We start from the raw sequence: 14283 nt of genomic DNA, 5'->3' as shown, positions 1-14283 counted from the left end.
AGCTCATTGCCAGCCCCGGTCAGGGTGCAAGTAAGAGGCCATCAATTGATTTATCTCTCTCCTATGGATGTTTCTCTCCCTGTATCCTCCTCCCTTCCACTCTCTCTAAAAATCAGAGGAAAAATATTTCATTTAAAGATACACACACACACACACACACACACACACACACACAAAATGGAAACAAGGTATGGACTGCAATTTTTGTATGCCTTTAGTCATCAAATTGTGAATTTTAATAATGTTCCATTTGCATTATGTAATTACTCTTCAAAAAAAAAAAAAAAAAAAAACTAAAGGGAAAATAGCCAGGATCTAGAGCTCAGTTAGCTGGAAGTACCTCTTCTACCTGGGGGGGGGGGGGGTGTGTGTGAGAATCTAATTTTCATAAATATAGGAACAGTATAAATAAAATAAAGCAATTCACACATGGAACACTTTCTTTTCTTTAAAATAGAAGATAAAGGTAGATATAAAGCAGGGTAAACTGATGATATACTGCTTCTAGGGAGAATATCACCATGGACCCACACATCATGAATGAGACTTAAAAACACATGTAGAGACTCACAACTGACTATAGACTCATAAAAATTCTGGCAGAGTTCAAAAAAGCTCCCCACCACACAATCACACTTGGTAACAATGGCATTATATTAAATAATTTGCTTCTAGGATAGCTTGTCATATGGCAATAGCTTAATGATATATAATCAAAGTAAATATAAATGAGCATAGTAGTTATCTGCTGTTGATTATTACCCACACTAGTTCTTTTTTTCTGAATTATAAACCACTTTAACTGATAAATATTAAACTTTGTAGCCTATAAACAAATAATACATCTTTTTTATATTTTTATTGATTTCAGAGAAGAAGGGAGAGGGAGAGAGAGATAGAAACATCAGTGTTGAGAGAGAATCGCTGACTGGCTGCCTCCTGCATGTCCTATGCTAGGGACCGAGCCCACAACCTAGGCATGTGCCCCAACTGGCATCAAACCTGGGACCTTCAGTCTGCAGGCCGATGCTCTACTCACAGAGCCACACCAGCCAGGGCAGCACATCCCCTTTTTAAGCACCCATGGAACATTGACTAAAGTCATTAACTTCTTAGCCACACATTTCAAAACACCAGAAGAAAAAATTCAGTTACATTCTCTAACTACAAGGCCATAAAACTCAACTAAAAAAAAAAAAAACTTTGGGGGGAGTTTTTAAAGCAATCTCCTCAATTACAACTTGGTCAAAAAATAATCATTCAAACTACTATTTAAATGATTACAAGGAGCCCTGCCAGCGTGTCTCAGTGGTTGACCATCAACCCAGGAACCTGGAAGTCCTGGTTCAATGGGTTTGATTCTGGTCAGGACACATGCCTGGGCTTCCAACTGGATCTCCGGTAGAGAGCATGCAGGAGGCAGCCCAGCAGTGATTCTCTCTCATCATTGATGTTTCTCTCTCTGTCCCTCTCCCTTCCTCTCTGAAATCAATACAAATATATTTAGAAAAAAAGATTACAATGATAGCTCTATATATCAAAATAGGGTGTGACCAACTTGTGTTCAGTTGAAAAATATTCTTATAATGTTTTAATTATAAAATAAAGTATTAAATTAAGTTGAACTCATTAAAAAAATGATGCAAACTTCATGAGAGCAGATTAAGTTAATAACAAAGGCAAAGACATAAATTAATGGATTTAGAAACAGAAAAAAAAATTTATAAATTCAAACCATACTGGTATCTAAGAAATATAAACAAGGAAAAAGTTAGGAAACACAAACATAATTAGAAATTTTAAGGGGAATAACTTTTTTCTTAAAATATGTATTTTTTATTTTATTTTAGAGAGAGAGAAAGGAAGGGAGAGGGAGAGATGGAAGTTTCAATTGGTTGTCTCCTACAATGAGAATAGAGCCAGAACCCCAGTCACATGCCCTGACAGAATCAAACCTCTCAGTGCATGGGACAATGCCCAGTAAATTGATCCACAGTGCAAGAGTATTTAACATTTTTAATTTTATTTACTTACATTCTTATTCCTATTTCTTAGAAGACAGTATTCATTGTTACTGTGTTTCAGACAACTGCATTTAAAAACACTCGTTGGGGGTTTATGTCCCTGTAACCAGGAGAGGTAGAAAGAACACATGTTTGTGTAGGAAAACTGGTGACCCTGTTTTATACAACTAAACAAAAATGCAATTTCACTCTTGAGTCATTCTTTGATCTTAAAGGATGAATAGAATCTTGAGCATAATAGAGATATATAATGAATGAAACTGATAATGATCAGTTTCCATACTTTCCAACCTTATAAAAAATTTAGAGGGCGGGAATCTACATTCTTTATAGTGATCCAAGAGCCACATTATAGGAAGCACTGAAAATTTTCAAGGGGACATTTTAACTTAACCCAATAAAATATAGAGAAACAACAAGCAATCATCAATCATATGTATAAATCCCTTTATAAATGGGCATCATTCCTCCATACTCCAATGAATAGAGGCATAGCATGAAGAATAAATATTTTATTTAGTAATACAATGAGTGATTTAAAAATTTGCTTCATCATATTGAAATTCATCTGTGATTTGAGGTGGTATTAGGTCAACCTGTTCATTAAAATTAGTCTTTCAATGAAGAGTCCTCTTGGAGACAGGGATTTGACAATCATTTTGAAAGTGGCTAAGACAGGGATATGAACACTGAGCTGAAAGAGAACACGATTCTAATAAGGAAAATAAAATACAGTGCCCAGATATTAAACACACTGGTATGGCAGAGTCTATATTATCAGGATCACCAGTTGAGATAGTGATATATCAAAGAATGGGAGTCATAAAAGTGAACAGTAGAGGTCTCAGATTTTCCTCTCATACAAAACGGTATATATTGCTTTAATAAGTGCAGCTTTTCCATAAGACTAGTGCAATTCAGGATGATTCTTTAGTTATATATATATATATATATATATATATATATATATATATATATATATATATATATATATTTGGTATGGTATATGTCATTTCAGAAAAATTATTCTAAACATATTCATATTGTTTCACTATGTAAATAGAATTTTCCAAATATATCTAATCCATGATGGAAATAAATTTAGGAAAGTAGAAAAACAACAAATAGAAAAGTTGTTGAATATCTGAGAAAGCAGAGAACTTAATTGAGCTACATATGTTGAATAGAGAAGATGAGATCAAAGAAACAGATATTCCAGGAAATAAATGGAAAGAGCAAGTTCTATTTCATGGTCTGAATATCATCATGTGTGATTTTGAGCCTTTGACCTCTGCCATCATGGGAAGGTCTTCAGTCTTAGGACAACTGGCCTATGTGCAGTTTCTTTCACAAAGAATGTCTTCAGAGCCTGTTTGATGTCCTTGTTCCTGAGATTATAGATGAAGGGGTTCAGCATGGGTGTGACCACAGAGTACATGCCCCAGGCTGTGGCACTGGAGTGTTTCTCAGGAATGCTTAATTGAGTGCTGACCATGGTGGCAGGTGGTATGAAGAAACGGAAAGCATGTCTGAAGGAGAGACTGAGTAGGGAATTCTATTTTTCAGAGGTGTGTGGGTAGATCTTCAAACAAGGTGACATTTGAACAGAGACCTCAAAAGTGAACAGGAAGAAACCTGAGATGTCCTAAATTAAACTCCTGAGCCAGTGAGTGAGAGAAAAAGATTATGGTAGTCAAATGGTGGTAATGCAGGTCAGACCCTCTCTGGTTTGGTCCTGGTCAACCTGCTCAGACTGTCAAACCTCAGAGGGAAGATGAGGAGGGGGGGTGTAAAGGGGAGAGATCAACCAAAGGACTTGTATGCATGCAAGGACAACAGGGGGGAGGGGCATGCGTGGGCAGGGGTTTGGGATGGAAATGAGGGGATGAGGACAAATATGTGATACCTTAATAAAGAAAATTTTTTTTTAAAAAAAGAAAAGATTATGGTAGTCAACCGACTAAAAGCTGGGGATTCAATTACGAAAGATTGCTTACATTCTTTTTTTTTTTATTAAATTATTCTCTGTGTACATATCTTACCATTGTCCCCCCTCCCATGATTTAAAAATTTGCTTCATCATATTGAAATTCACCTGTGATTTGAGGTGGTATTAAGTCAACCTATTCATTAAAATTAGTCTTTCATTGAAGAGTCCTCTTGGAGACAGGGATTTGACAATCATTTTGAAAGTGGCTAAGACAGGGATATGAACACTGAGCTGAAAGAGAACACGATTCTAATAAGGAAAATAAAATTCAGCCTTCCCTCCCCAGAGTTTTGTGTCCATTGGTTGTACTTATATGCATGCATACAAGTCCTTTGGTTGATCTCTTATCTCCCGCAGATATCCCTACTCTCCCCGCTGTAATTTGACAGTCTGTTTGTTGCTTTACTGTCTCTATATCTATCTTTTGGTTCATAATATGTTCTTTATTATCCATAAATGAGTGAGGTCATGTGTTGGCGAGGTTGCAGAGAAAAAGGAACCCTCTGCACTGCTGGTGGGAATGAAGACTGGTGCAACCACTGTGCAGAACAGTATGGAGCTTCCTCAAAAAACTGAAAATGGAACTCCCATTTGACCCAGTAATCCCACTCCTAGGAATATATCCCAAGAAACTAGAAACACCAATCAGAAAGGATTGCTTACATTCTTGACTGTAAATTGGAACTTTAAATCAGTTTCTGTAGAGACCACTAGATGGCCCTGCATCCTGAACATGCATGCTCTTTCAGGACTGCTGCTTGTAATCAATCAAAAGTTCTATCCTAGAACTGCCCCCACTTTACCTTCTCCTGTGACATTTCCCCCCCCCTCCCCCGAAGCACCCCCACCAGCATCAGTAGCTCAAGTAAATTCCTTTAAAACAACTTACCTCTTTCTTCCCCTAAACATAAAATGTAAAGAACTGTCAACTCCAGGACAGTGGATATGTCTTTTCTGAGTCCCAGACTGTGAGAGGGCACAGGTTGGGTTGAGGTACCCCGGAGTGCACGAATTTTTGTTTACCAGGCCTCTAGTTCATAAATACTTTATTAAGTACTAAACAATAGCTCTTAAACTGTGATGTAAGTATAAAATCCCCAGTTACTTTGACAAATGTGTCAGGAAGCCAAACAGGGAGATACACAGTATTGCATATCAAAGGAATGCAGTTCTGTCTGGTTGAAGAGGAGAATAGCAATTTTCCAGAGATATAGGACCTGTGTCCCACCCCAAACCAGACTTTGTAGAGACCATGAAGTCAGGAATGGGTAAGGTTAGACCTCTGGAAAGCAGGTGAGCTCAAGAGAAAGAGTCATAAAAACTTAACTTCCAACTGGTCTCTTGGGATGAGAGAATCATTAGGAAAAATTTCCTTTTTGCTTATTCCAGAGGCCCAGAGGGAAATCATGTGCTTAGATGTTGAAATAACACAAGGGAAATATGTGCCTGATGGTCAGGTATAGGGAGAGCTGTTATTATCTCCCCTTTGCAGTCTCCAGGTTGTACAACGCTGAGTGGGCAGGACATGATTGTTGCTTTTTATTCCTAAGCTGGCTCAGGAACTGATGCTTCACTCCTTCCGGCTGTCTCCTGAGGGACAGAGCTTCCGTCTCATCATCAATCATTCTGGGAGCACATTCAGACTTCCACACGGAGACCTTCCACTCAGAGACCTATCCAGGTGAGTCTGGGAGGCCAGTAGGTACATCAACAGAGGGTCAGAGAGGATGGAACTTCAGAACTTTTACCTAAGTCACCTGGGAGCCCAAACAGCCTAGTTCAGAGACAAGATATCTTTGTGCTGTATTCCTGGTTAGTAACCAATTGGTAATTAACTTAGTTAATATAATAAGAAAGATGTGGGTGTTTGAATCTGCATGACAAGGACCATAATTGACAATTAAGTGCTGGGAATGGGAGTCCTATTGGATGATGACACTGGAATGAATGAGATGCAGTAAAATGAAAACATATCTGAGACTTGTTTTTCAGGAAGAAGGTAATAGAAAATTTTGTCATAAGAACAGTGCCGTGGAGTGAGAGTGTTTGCATGAAATGTCAAAGATGGTGTGCATTTGAGCATGTTTTGTGTTTATTGAAAAGCCTGACCAGTCAGGGAGTTGGTCCCTTCAATAACAATTTGTGAGACTTTTATTGCAGCATCTTCTCTGATGCTGGGTATTCACATGAAAAGGAGTATTTAATAAGTCTGAAGAGGATACTACATAGTTTTAGTTTTAATTAATTACTTTATTATTGGCAGGGCTGCCCATATTCTTGGATTTGTTACCCATTGACTTTCTCTGTTGGAACAATTGAAAAGAACTCCTACCCAACACTCAGCCTTTTCCCTGAGTGATCTCTACTTTTTTTTTTCTTTTTATAATATATATTTTATTGATTTTTTACAGAGAAGAAGGGAGAGGGATATAGAGCTAGAAACATCAGTGAGAGAGAAGCATTGACCAGCTGCCTCCTGCACACCCCCCACTGGGGATGTGCCCACAACCATGGCACATGCCTTTGACCGGAATGGAACCTGGGACCTTTCAGTCTGCAGACTGACGCTCCATCCACTAAGCTAAGCCAGTTTTGGTGGTCTCTACTTTTAATGAGTAATTCTGGCATGCATTCGAGGACTGACTAACCTCCTATGCAAAGATATAGGATGCTGAGAAAAAAAGTCACTTTAGTTATATGGATGGAGAAATAAAGGTCACCATTGTACCTTAACTCTTAAAGCCACAGAGGCAGCACTGTTAGTTTACAAATATGCAGTGAGGCCTTCACTGTACTAGCAAAAGGGGGGAGGAGGGAGATATCTCCAAATGTAATTAAAATTCCTTTTTCTTCATACCTGTGTTTAACATGAAATGATCCAAGGGAAGCTTCTGCCAAACAAGTTTTATTGAGTAAATATCTATATTGAATCCTATAACTGCTATAAAGTATTCCCACAGTAGTTGCTTAATACAAACAAACATATGCTCTCACAGGCTGGATGTCAGAAGCTTGAAATGAGACTCAGTGGCTAATACCAAGATCCGTGCAGGGCTGGACTCCATCAGGCTCAGGGGAAGATCTGTTTCTTTCTGATGATTGTATGTGTGGCTGGCTGTTGTCCCCTGGCTCATTTTCCTTCCTCCATCTTCAAGCCAGCTGGGTAGCATTTTCAAAATCTTTCTGAGATCACACCTTTTGTCTCTCTCTTCAACATTAACAGAACCACTGTGCTTACTTTAGTCCCCCCAGAATGAGCCTGGCTCATACTCTGGTATAAAGTCAGCCAATTAACAAGCCTGTTCCGTCTGCTACCCAATCCTCCTCCTAATCATATAAATATCATATTCAAACTTACTGGGGTAGGATGTGTTCATCTTTAGGAGACCCTTACTCTGCCTGGTACAAAGTCTTTTTCAGAAATGCATTGTTTTGTATCAATGAAGGGTCCTGATATATAAGAAACTAATAGTATTTACCACAACCTCTACAATAAGTGAATACACAATTCCTTCCAAGTTATATCCAAAGATGATCTTTGTCTTAGACGACCTAGAACCATGTACACCTGACTCTGACACAGAGCCACAGCCTAGCTACTCACAGTGTGGTCCACGGACCAGGAGGACCTGCAGCATCAACACCCCTGGGATCTTGTCAGAAATGCAATTCCTGGGCTTATCTGAGACAAATCAGAATCTGCATTTGCACTACAAACTTTGGTGACTTGGATGCACTCAGAAGTGGAGAGGGGCTGGCCTAGAGCAGGTGTTCTCACCTTGTCCCTGTTAACATTGGGGACAGGATAGTAATTCCATGTGTGGGTGCTGTACTGCAGATCATAGGTATTTAGTGTCCTTCGTTCAGACATTGCCTAACAGCCCCAGGGAGAAGTTAGTTCTAGTTGATAGACATTTCCCTAGAAGCCTCTGACATAATTAAAATGAAGGCCTGTCACTTACTCAGATATTAACTTAGGACAGATCAATAAACGTCTCCATGTCCCATTTCTGCAATCAAGAATGGAGCTCATAAATATGCTTTCTCATGGGTAAGTTGCTTATAAAAATTAAACCAGCCAAAACTGGTTTGGTTCAGGGGATAGAGCATTGGCCTAAAGCCTGAAGGGTCCTGGGTTCGATTCTGGTCAAGGACATGTACCTTGGTTGCAGGCACATCCCCAGTTGGGGGTGTGCAGGAGGCAGTTCATAGATGTTTCTCTCTCATCGATGTTTCTATCTCTCTCCCTTTCTCTCTGTAAAAAATCAAGAAAATATATATTTTTTAAATTAAACCAGATAATCCTTACAGGGTGTTAGTTTACAGTGCATAAAAAAAATCTAAATAAATTTTTAAAGAATTTAACAATCATTTTTTTAATGAGGGACCACATGGCAGTCTTAACTTGAGATGGAAGGACAAAAATTCCTTATTATTGTGGTAAAAATGTCAGAAAGTCAACAAGTGTTATGTACAAAGTTTTATTGTCTAAAGACTCAGCTCTCATCTTGTTAAAAAGGAGAACAGAAATTTTCCAGGGATATCAGGACTGTGTATCCAACACAAGTCAGTGCTGAAGCCAAAGAGACTTAATGCAGACAGGTTCCTCAATCTTAGATTTGGAGGACACAACTCAGAGTAGAGATGGGATGCTAGGAGATTAGAGATCTGGATGAGAGGAGAGTTCATGGAGAGGGAGTAAAGGGTGGGGGTGGGGGGAGGGACTGAATCCACACGACTTGTAACCTGGTCTGTTGGAAAAGGTGAATCTTTAAAGATTTTCCTTTCTGTCCAGAACATTATTTCCCAGGGGAATTATGTGCTTAGCGGTGGGAGTAATAAGAGGGAAATGTGCCTGAGGAGCAGGTACAGGGATTTATAAATATCTTCTCCACTACAGTCTCTCAGATTGTGTAAACGTAGGCTGAGAGGAGCATGGTTATTTTATTTGTCATTGTTCTTTGTTTGGAGGCCGAATTCTGGCTGGAGACTGATGCTTCACACTTTCCTGCTGTCTTGCCTGTGAACAGAACTTGAGTCTCTATCATCAAGCATTCAGGGAGGAATTCAGATGTACCCACAATGTCTTTCCTCTAAGAGATCTAATCTATTTTCATTGGGTACTGATAGCGGCGGGGGCAGCAGAAGAAGGTAAAGAGGGGCAGTTCTAGAACAGATACTAAGGGAGAAATATTTACTGCTTTTAATTGGTTACAGGCAACAGTCCTGAAAGCTCATGCATGTGCAGGAAGCAGGGCCATCTAGTGGTCACTACAGAACTTGATTCAAATGCCAACATACATTCAGGAATGTGAGCAGCCTTTTGTAAGTGGGCCATAGCTTTTACCCAGTTGATGTCTATTGTCTATTTCTCTCACTCTCTGGCCCAACTGTTATTTAATTTAGGTCACCTCAGATTTTCTCCTGCTCACTTTTGAGGTCTCTGTTCAAATGTCACCTTGTTTGCAGATCTACTTACACACCCATGAAAAACAGAACTCCTTGCTCACTCTCCTTTAGACGCGTTTTTCTTTTCTTCATAACGCTGCAGCCACCTAAAGTAACTTATCATTTTATTATTTGCTTCTACCTTCTTTCTCCCTCGTTGGATTATAAAGACTTGTTCTTTAGCACCCTATTCTCACAGCCTGGGCAGTGCATAAACATGGTCAACAGTCAATTTTTATTCTTAAGAAACAGGGAGAAATTCTCAATAAAACTGTAGAATGCATGATCCCCTCAGAGGCATAGGTGATTGGGACAAACACTCCATATCAGAAGTGGCAGTGGATATTCCTTACTGGGGACCATATCCACATACAAAAATATTAAAATTAATACATGGATTCTAGAATTTCAAGTATGTGAGCAATGCAACTTTATGTGAAATGTGTTCATGTTATTTTAATATTTCTTGGCAGTCACCTCCAACACATGGAACAGGTGAATCTTACACAAATTTCAAGATTTTTTCTTCTGGGATTTTCAGGGAAACCAGGATTACAACCCCTCGAATTTGGGCTTTTCCTCTCCATGTACCTGATCACTGTGTTGGGAAACCTGCTCATCATCCTGGCTGTCAGCTCAGATTCCCACCTCCACACACCCATGTACTTCTTCCTCTTCAACCTGTCCTTGGTAGACATCTGGCTTACCTCCACCACCGTCCCAAAGATGCTGTGGAACATCCTGACAGAGAGCAAAGTCATCACCTATGGAGGCTGCATCACACAGATGTATTTTTTTGTACTTTTTGCTGGCTTGGACAACTTTATCCTGACTGTGATGGCCTATGACAGGTATGTGGCCATCTGCCACCCACTGCACTACACTGTCATCATGAACCCTCGGCTCTGTAGACTGCTGGTTCTGATATGCTGGATCATGAGTGTCCTGCATTCCTTCCTACAATGCTTAATGGCATTAAGACTGTCCTTCTGCATGGATGTGGAAATCCCTCACTTTTTCTGTGAACTCAATCAGTTGGTCAAACTTGCCTGTTCTGACACAATTTTAAATAACACGGCTATGTATTTTGCAGCTGTCCTGCTTGTCAGTGGTCCTTTCGCTGGGATCCTTTACTCATATTCTAAGATAGTGTCCTCCATACGTGCAATCCCATCAGCTCAAGGGAAGTATAAGGCATTTTCTAGCTGTGCGTCTCACCTCTCAGTTGTCTTCTTATTTTATGGTACTCTCCTAGGAGTATATCTCAGCTCAGCAGCTACCCAGAGCTCACACTCAGTTGCAACAGCCTCGGTGATGTACACAGTGGTCACACCCATGCTGAACCCCTTCATCTACAGTCTCAGGAACAAAGACATCAAACAGGCTCTGAAAATATTCTTTGTGAAGGAAACTACAAACAGACCAGTTGTCCTAAGACTGAAGATGTGCCCATGTTTGCAGAGTCAGTCATTGTGATGATCATCAGACTACCAAAGTAAAAATTGCTCTTTTCTTTTATGTCCTGGAATTTCTATTCCTTTGACCTCATCTTCTCTATTCAATTTATGTAACTCAATTAATTTCTCTGCTTTCATATATTCAATAACTCTTCTCTTTGTTATTTTTCTACTTTCCCAAATTTATTTCCATCATGGATCAGATAAATTTGGAAAATTTCATTTACCTAATGAGACAACATGGATATTTTCAAATGACATATATCTGAGAAGATACTTGATATGATTTCAATCTTCTTGAACTTGTAAAGACTTACTTTGTGTCCTAACATGTGGTCTATCTTTGTGAATGATCCATGCGCATTTGAGAAAAAATTTATGTTCTGCAGATTTGGGTTAAATGTCCTATAAATATCAATGAAGTCCATTTGACCCAGTGTGTCCTTTAGAGTTACTGTTTCTTTGTTAATTTTTCTCTTTGAAAATCTATACAGTGAATTCAGCAGGGTGTTAAAGTCCTTTATTATGATTGTTGTTGAGCTCTCCCTTGAACTCCTTTAGAAGTTTTTTAAAATATATTTATGTGCCCCTATATTGGGTCAATATATGCTTACCAGAGTTATATCCTCTTGTTGTATTGATCCAGTTAGTATTATGTGGTGACCTTTGCTGTCTCTTGTGATGGCTTTCAATTTGAAGTCTGTTTTGTCAGAGATGAGTATGGCTACTCCCGTTTTTTTTTTTTTTTCTTTTAATTTCTTCACTTTCATTCTGTGTGAGTATTTGGTTCTGATGTTCATCTCTTGTAGACAGCACATATTTGTGTCATGTTTTTGTATCTATTGAGCTATCCCATGTCTTTTGGTTGGAGCATTTAATCCATTTACATTTAAGGTTATTATTGATAGGTACTTATTTATTGCCATTTTAATTCTTTATGCCTATGTTTCTCTATTTCTTCTCCTCATTACAGCAGTCCCTTTAGCATTTCTTGTAGTGCTGATTTGGTGGTGACAATCTCCTTTAGCCTTTTTTTCTGTTGGGAAGCTTTTATTTCAACATCTATTTCAAATGATAGCCTTGCTGGATATAGTAATCTTGTTTTTAGATCCTTGCTTTTTATTAGCTAAAATGCATCATGCCAATTACTTCTGTTCTGTAGAGTTTCTGATGAAAAATCAGTTGACAGCCTTATCAGAACTCCTTTGTAGATATCAAATTGCTTTTCTCTTGCTGCCTTTAAGATTCTTTTTTTTGTCTTTAATTTTTGGCATTTTCATTGTGCTGATGATATTGGACTTTTTGGTTCTTTTTGCTTGGAACTCTCTGTGCATCCTTAACATATGTGCCTTTTTCCTTCACCAAGTTAGGGAATCTTTCTGCTGTTACTTCTTCAAACACATTCTCTATTCCTTGCTCACTTTCTCCATCTTCTGGCACTCCTATTATGTGGCTATTGTTATACATAATACTTTATGTTGTTCCATAGCTCCTTTAAGCCGTCCTCCTGTTTTTTAATAGTTTTTTTTTTTTTTTTGGTTCCCTGATTAAGTGATTTATTCTACCTTTTTTTCAAATTCACTGATATGATCCTCAGCTTCCTCTAATCTGTTTTGCATTCCTTCCACTGTGTTCTTTATTAATGCTGTATCATTATTCATAGTTACTACATCTTCTCTCAAGCTGTTGAGCATCTTTGCCATCATTACTCTGAACTCTATTCTGATAAATTTCTTATCTTAATTTCATGTAGTTTTTCTGAAGAATTGTCTTATTTTTTCACTTGGGGCCTTTTTTTTAATCATCATTTTGGCTGCCTGATTAGGAAGATCTGCTATGTCTTCCAATCTCTAGTGCAGGACAGTATGAGGCACTGTTTATGACTGGCCCTGAATAACCTGTTTGGAGCTATCAGAAATCCACCACTTGTGATTCCCACTGCTGTGGCTTGGTGCCTCTGGGAAGTAGTGGACTGAGGTTTACTTTTCCTAGCCCTGGGCCCCACATTAGATCAAAGATTCAAAGCTTCCAGAGATCCACCTCTCTCTGCAGTCTGATTGTGTTGTCTTGATTAGCCTTAAGCTATCACCAAAGGGGAAAGGGGTGTGGGGAGCAGGAGATATTTTCCAAGAAGGTGGAAATTGCTTCTGCCTTTAGGCTGATTGTTATTCTCAGTCTTTTATTGGGCCTCAGAAATTCCATGGTGTGGAGCAAGGTGTTTTTCAATCAGATGGGGCAATTGCTTCCTCCCAGGTAAAACTGACTGGATAGCAAAGATCTGCCTGAGAAAGATGTCCTCCTCAGTGTGAGGGAAGGACTCGGCATAGGAAACAGGGGTATCTTCCTATGGAGGTCTAATCCCAGAGTTCCCAAATCTGGCTTCTGCTTCCACAGTTCCAGTCAGATCAGCCCTCCCTCTGCTAGAGCCCAAGGTGAGTGGCTCTTTGTGTGTTGGCCCTTTAAGAAGCCATTAAAGTTTATGCATTTCCAGCCAACTCCATGGCAAACAACCTGCTGCTTTTCACAGCCAGATATTATGTAGGCACCTTTCTCAGTTCTGGTGCTCTGGACTGGGGTGCCCAGCTTGGGGTTAAGACCACAGAGTTCTCAGTGGGAACTCGCCAGAGTTGGAGATATTCCTCTGGACCTTTCACTGATATTTGTGAGAGCAGACCAGCCCTTTTGCACCTTAACACTTGAATCCGTCTCTATGAGGTCTCAGTTTGCTGTTCTTGTTCATCAGGGTTCTCTCCAGCTAGTTTTCAGTTGATTATTCAGGGTGGTTTTTCTGTATTTTATTTATAACCCAAGTTTGGTCCTGGAAGTATGGCAGTGTCCACAACTAGGATATTGACATGGATAGAGTCAAAATACACAACTTTTTTCTTTCTTATTTAGTCATGTAAATCAGGGTCACTAGTTTTCCTATACAAAATACTTGTTCTTTCCACCTCTCCTGGTTATAAGAAAATGAATTCCAATGAGGGTTTGTAAATACAGTTGTCTGACATAAACTAAAAAAAAAACACAAAAAAACAATAGTATCCATGAATGACATCTTAAAAAATGATAACATATGCCAGCTATAATCAGCAACATATTATTACTGTCTTCACACTTATTCATTTTGATTATTGTATTAGTAGTTATGACAAGCCATCCTACAAAAATTATTTAACATAATTCCATTATTATCAAGTGAGGTTGTGTGTTTGGGAGTTGTTATGAGCTCTGCCCACATCCTTATGTGTCTACAATCAGCTGTGAGTCTCTACAAGTTTTCCTAAGGCTTATCAATGATGTTGTGTGTGGTCACGGTGTTTTTCCCCCCTGAAACAATATATGATCACTTTACTCTAATGTT

At 39.0% G+C, this 14283-nt stretch overlaps 1 protein-coding gene across 1 annotated transcript in view; it reads left to right on the top strand.

Annotated features, from left to right (window-relative positions):
• LOC311623365 (olfactory receptor-like protein OLF4) overlaps positions 1–10938 on the top strand; it is a gene marked incomplete at both ends in the record, with an annotated part of 77155 nt that extends 66217 nt beyond the window's left edge. Inside the window, one exon of the mRNA XM_084885361.1 lies at positions 10314–10938. Coding sequence (XP_084741487.1) covers positions 10314–10938 — 625 coding nt within the window. The remainder of the gene's footprint in view (positions 1–10313) is intronic.
• Between the last annotated feature and the right edge of the window lie 3345 nt (positions 10939–14283).

The sequence above is a fragment of the Pipistrellus hanaki genome (genome assembly GCF_964339955.1).
Source record: "Pipistrellus hanaki genome assembly, chromosome: 5".
In the NCBI taxonomy this organism is placed as follows: domain Eukaryota; kingdom Metazoa; phylum Chordata; class Mammalia; order Chiroptera; family Vespertilionidae; genus Pipistrellus; species Pipistrellus hanaki.
This window is presented reverse-complemented; position numbering and strand designations above follow the sequence as displayed.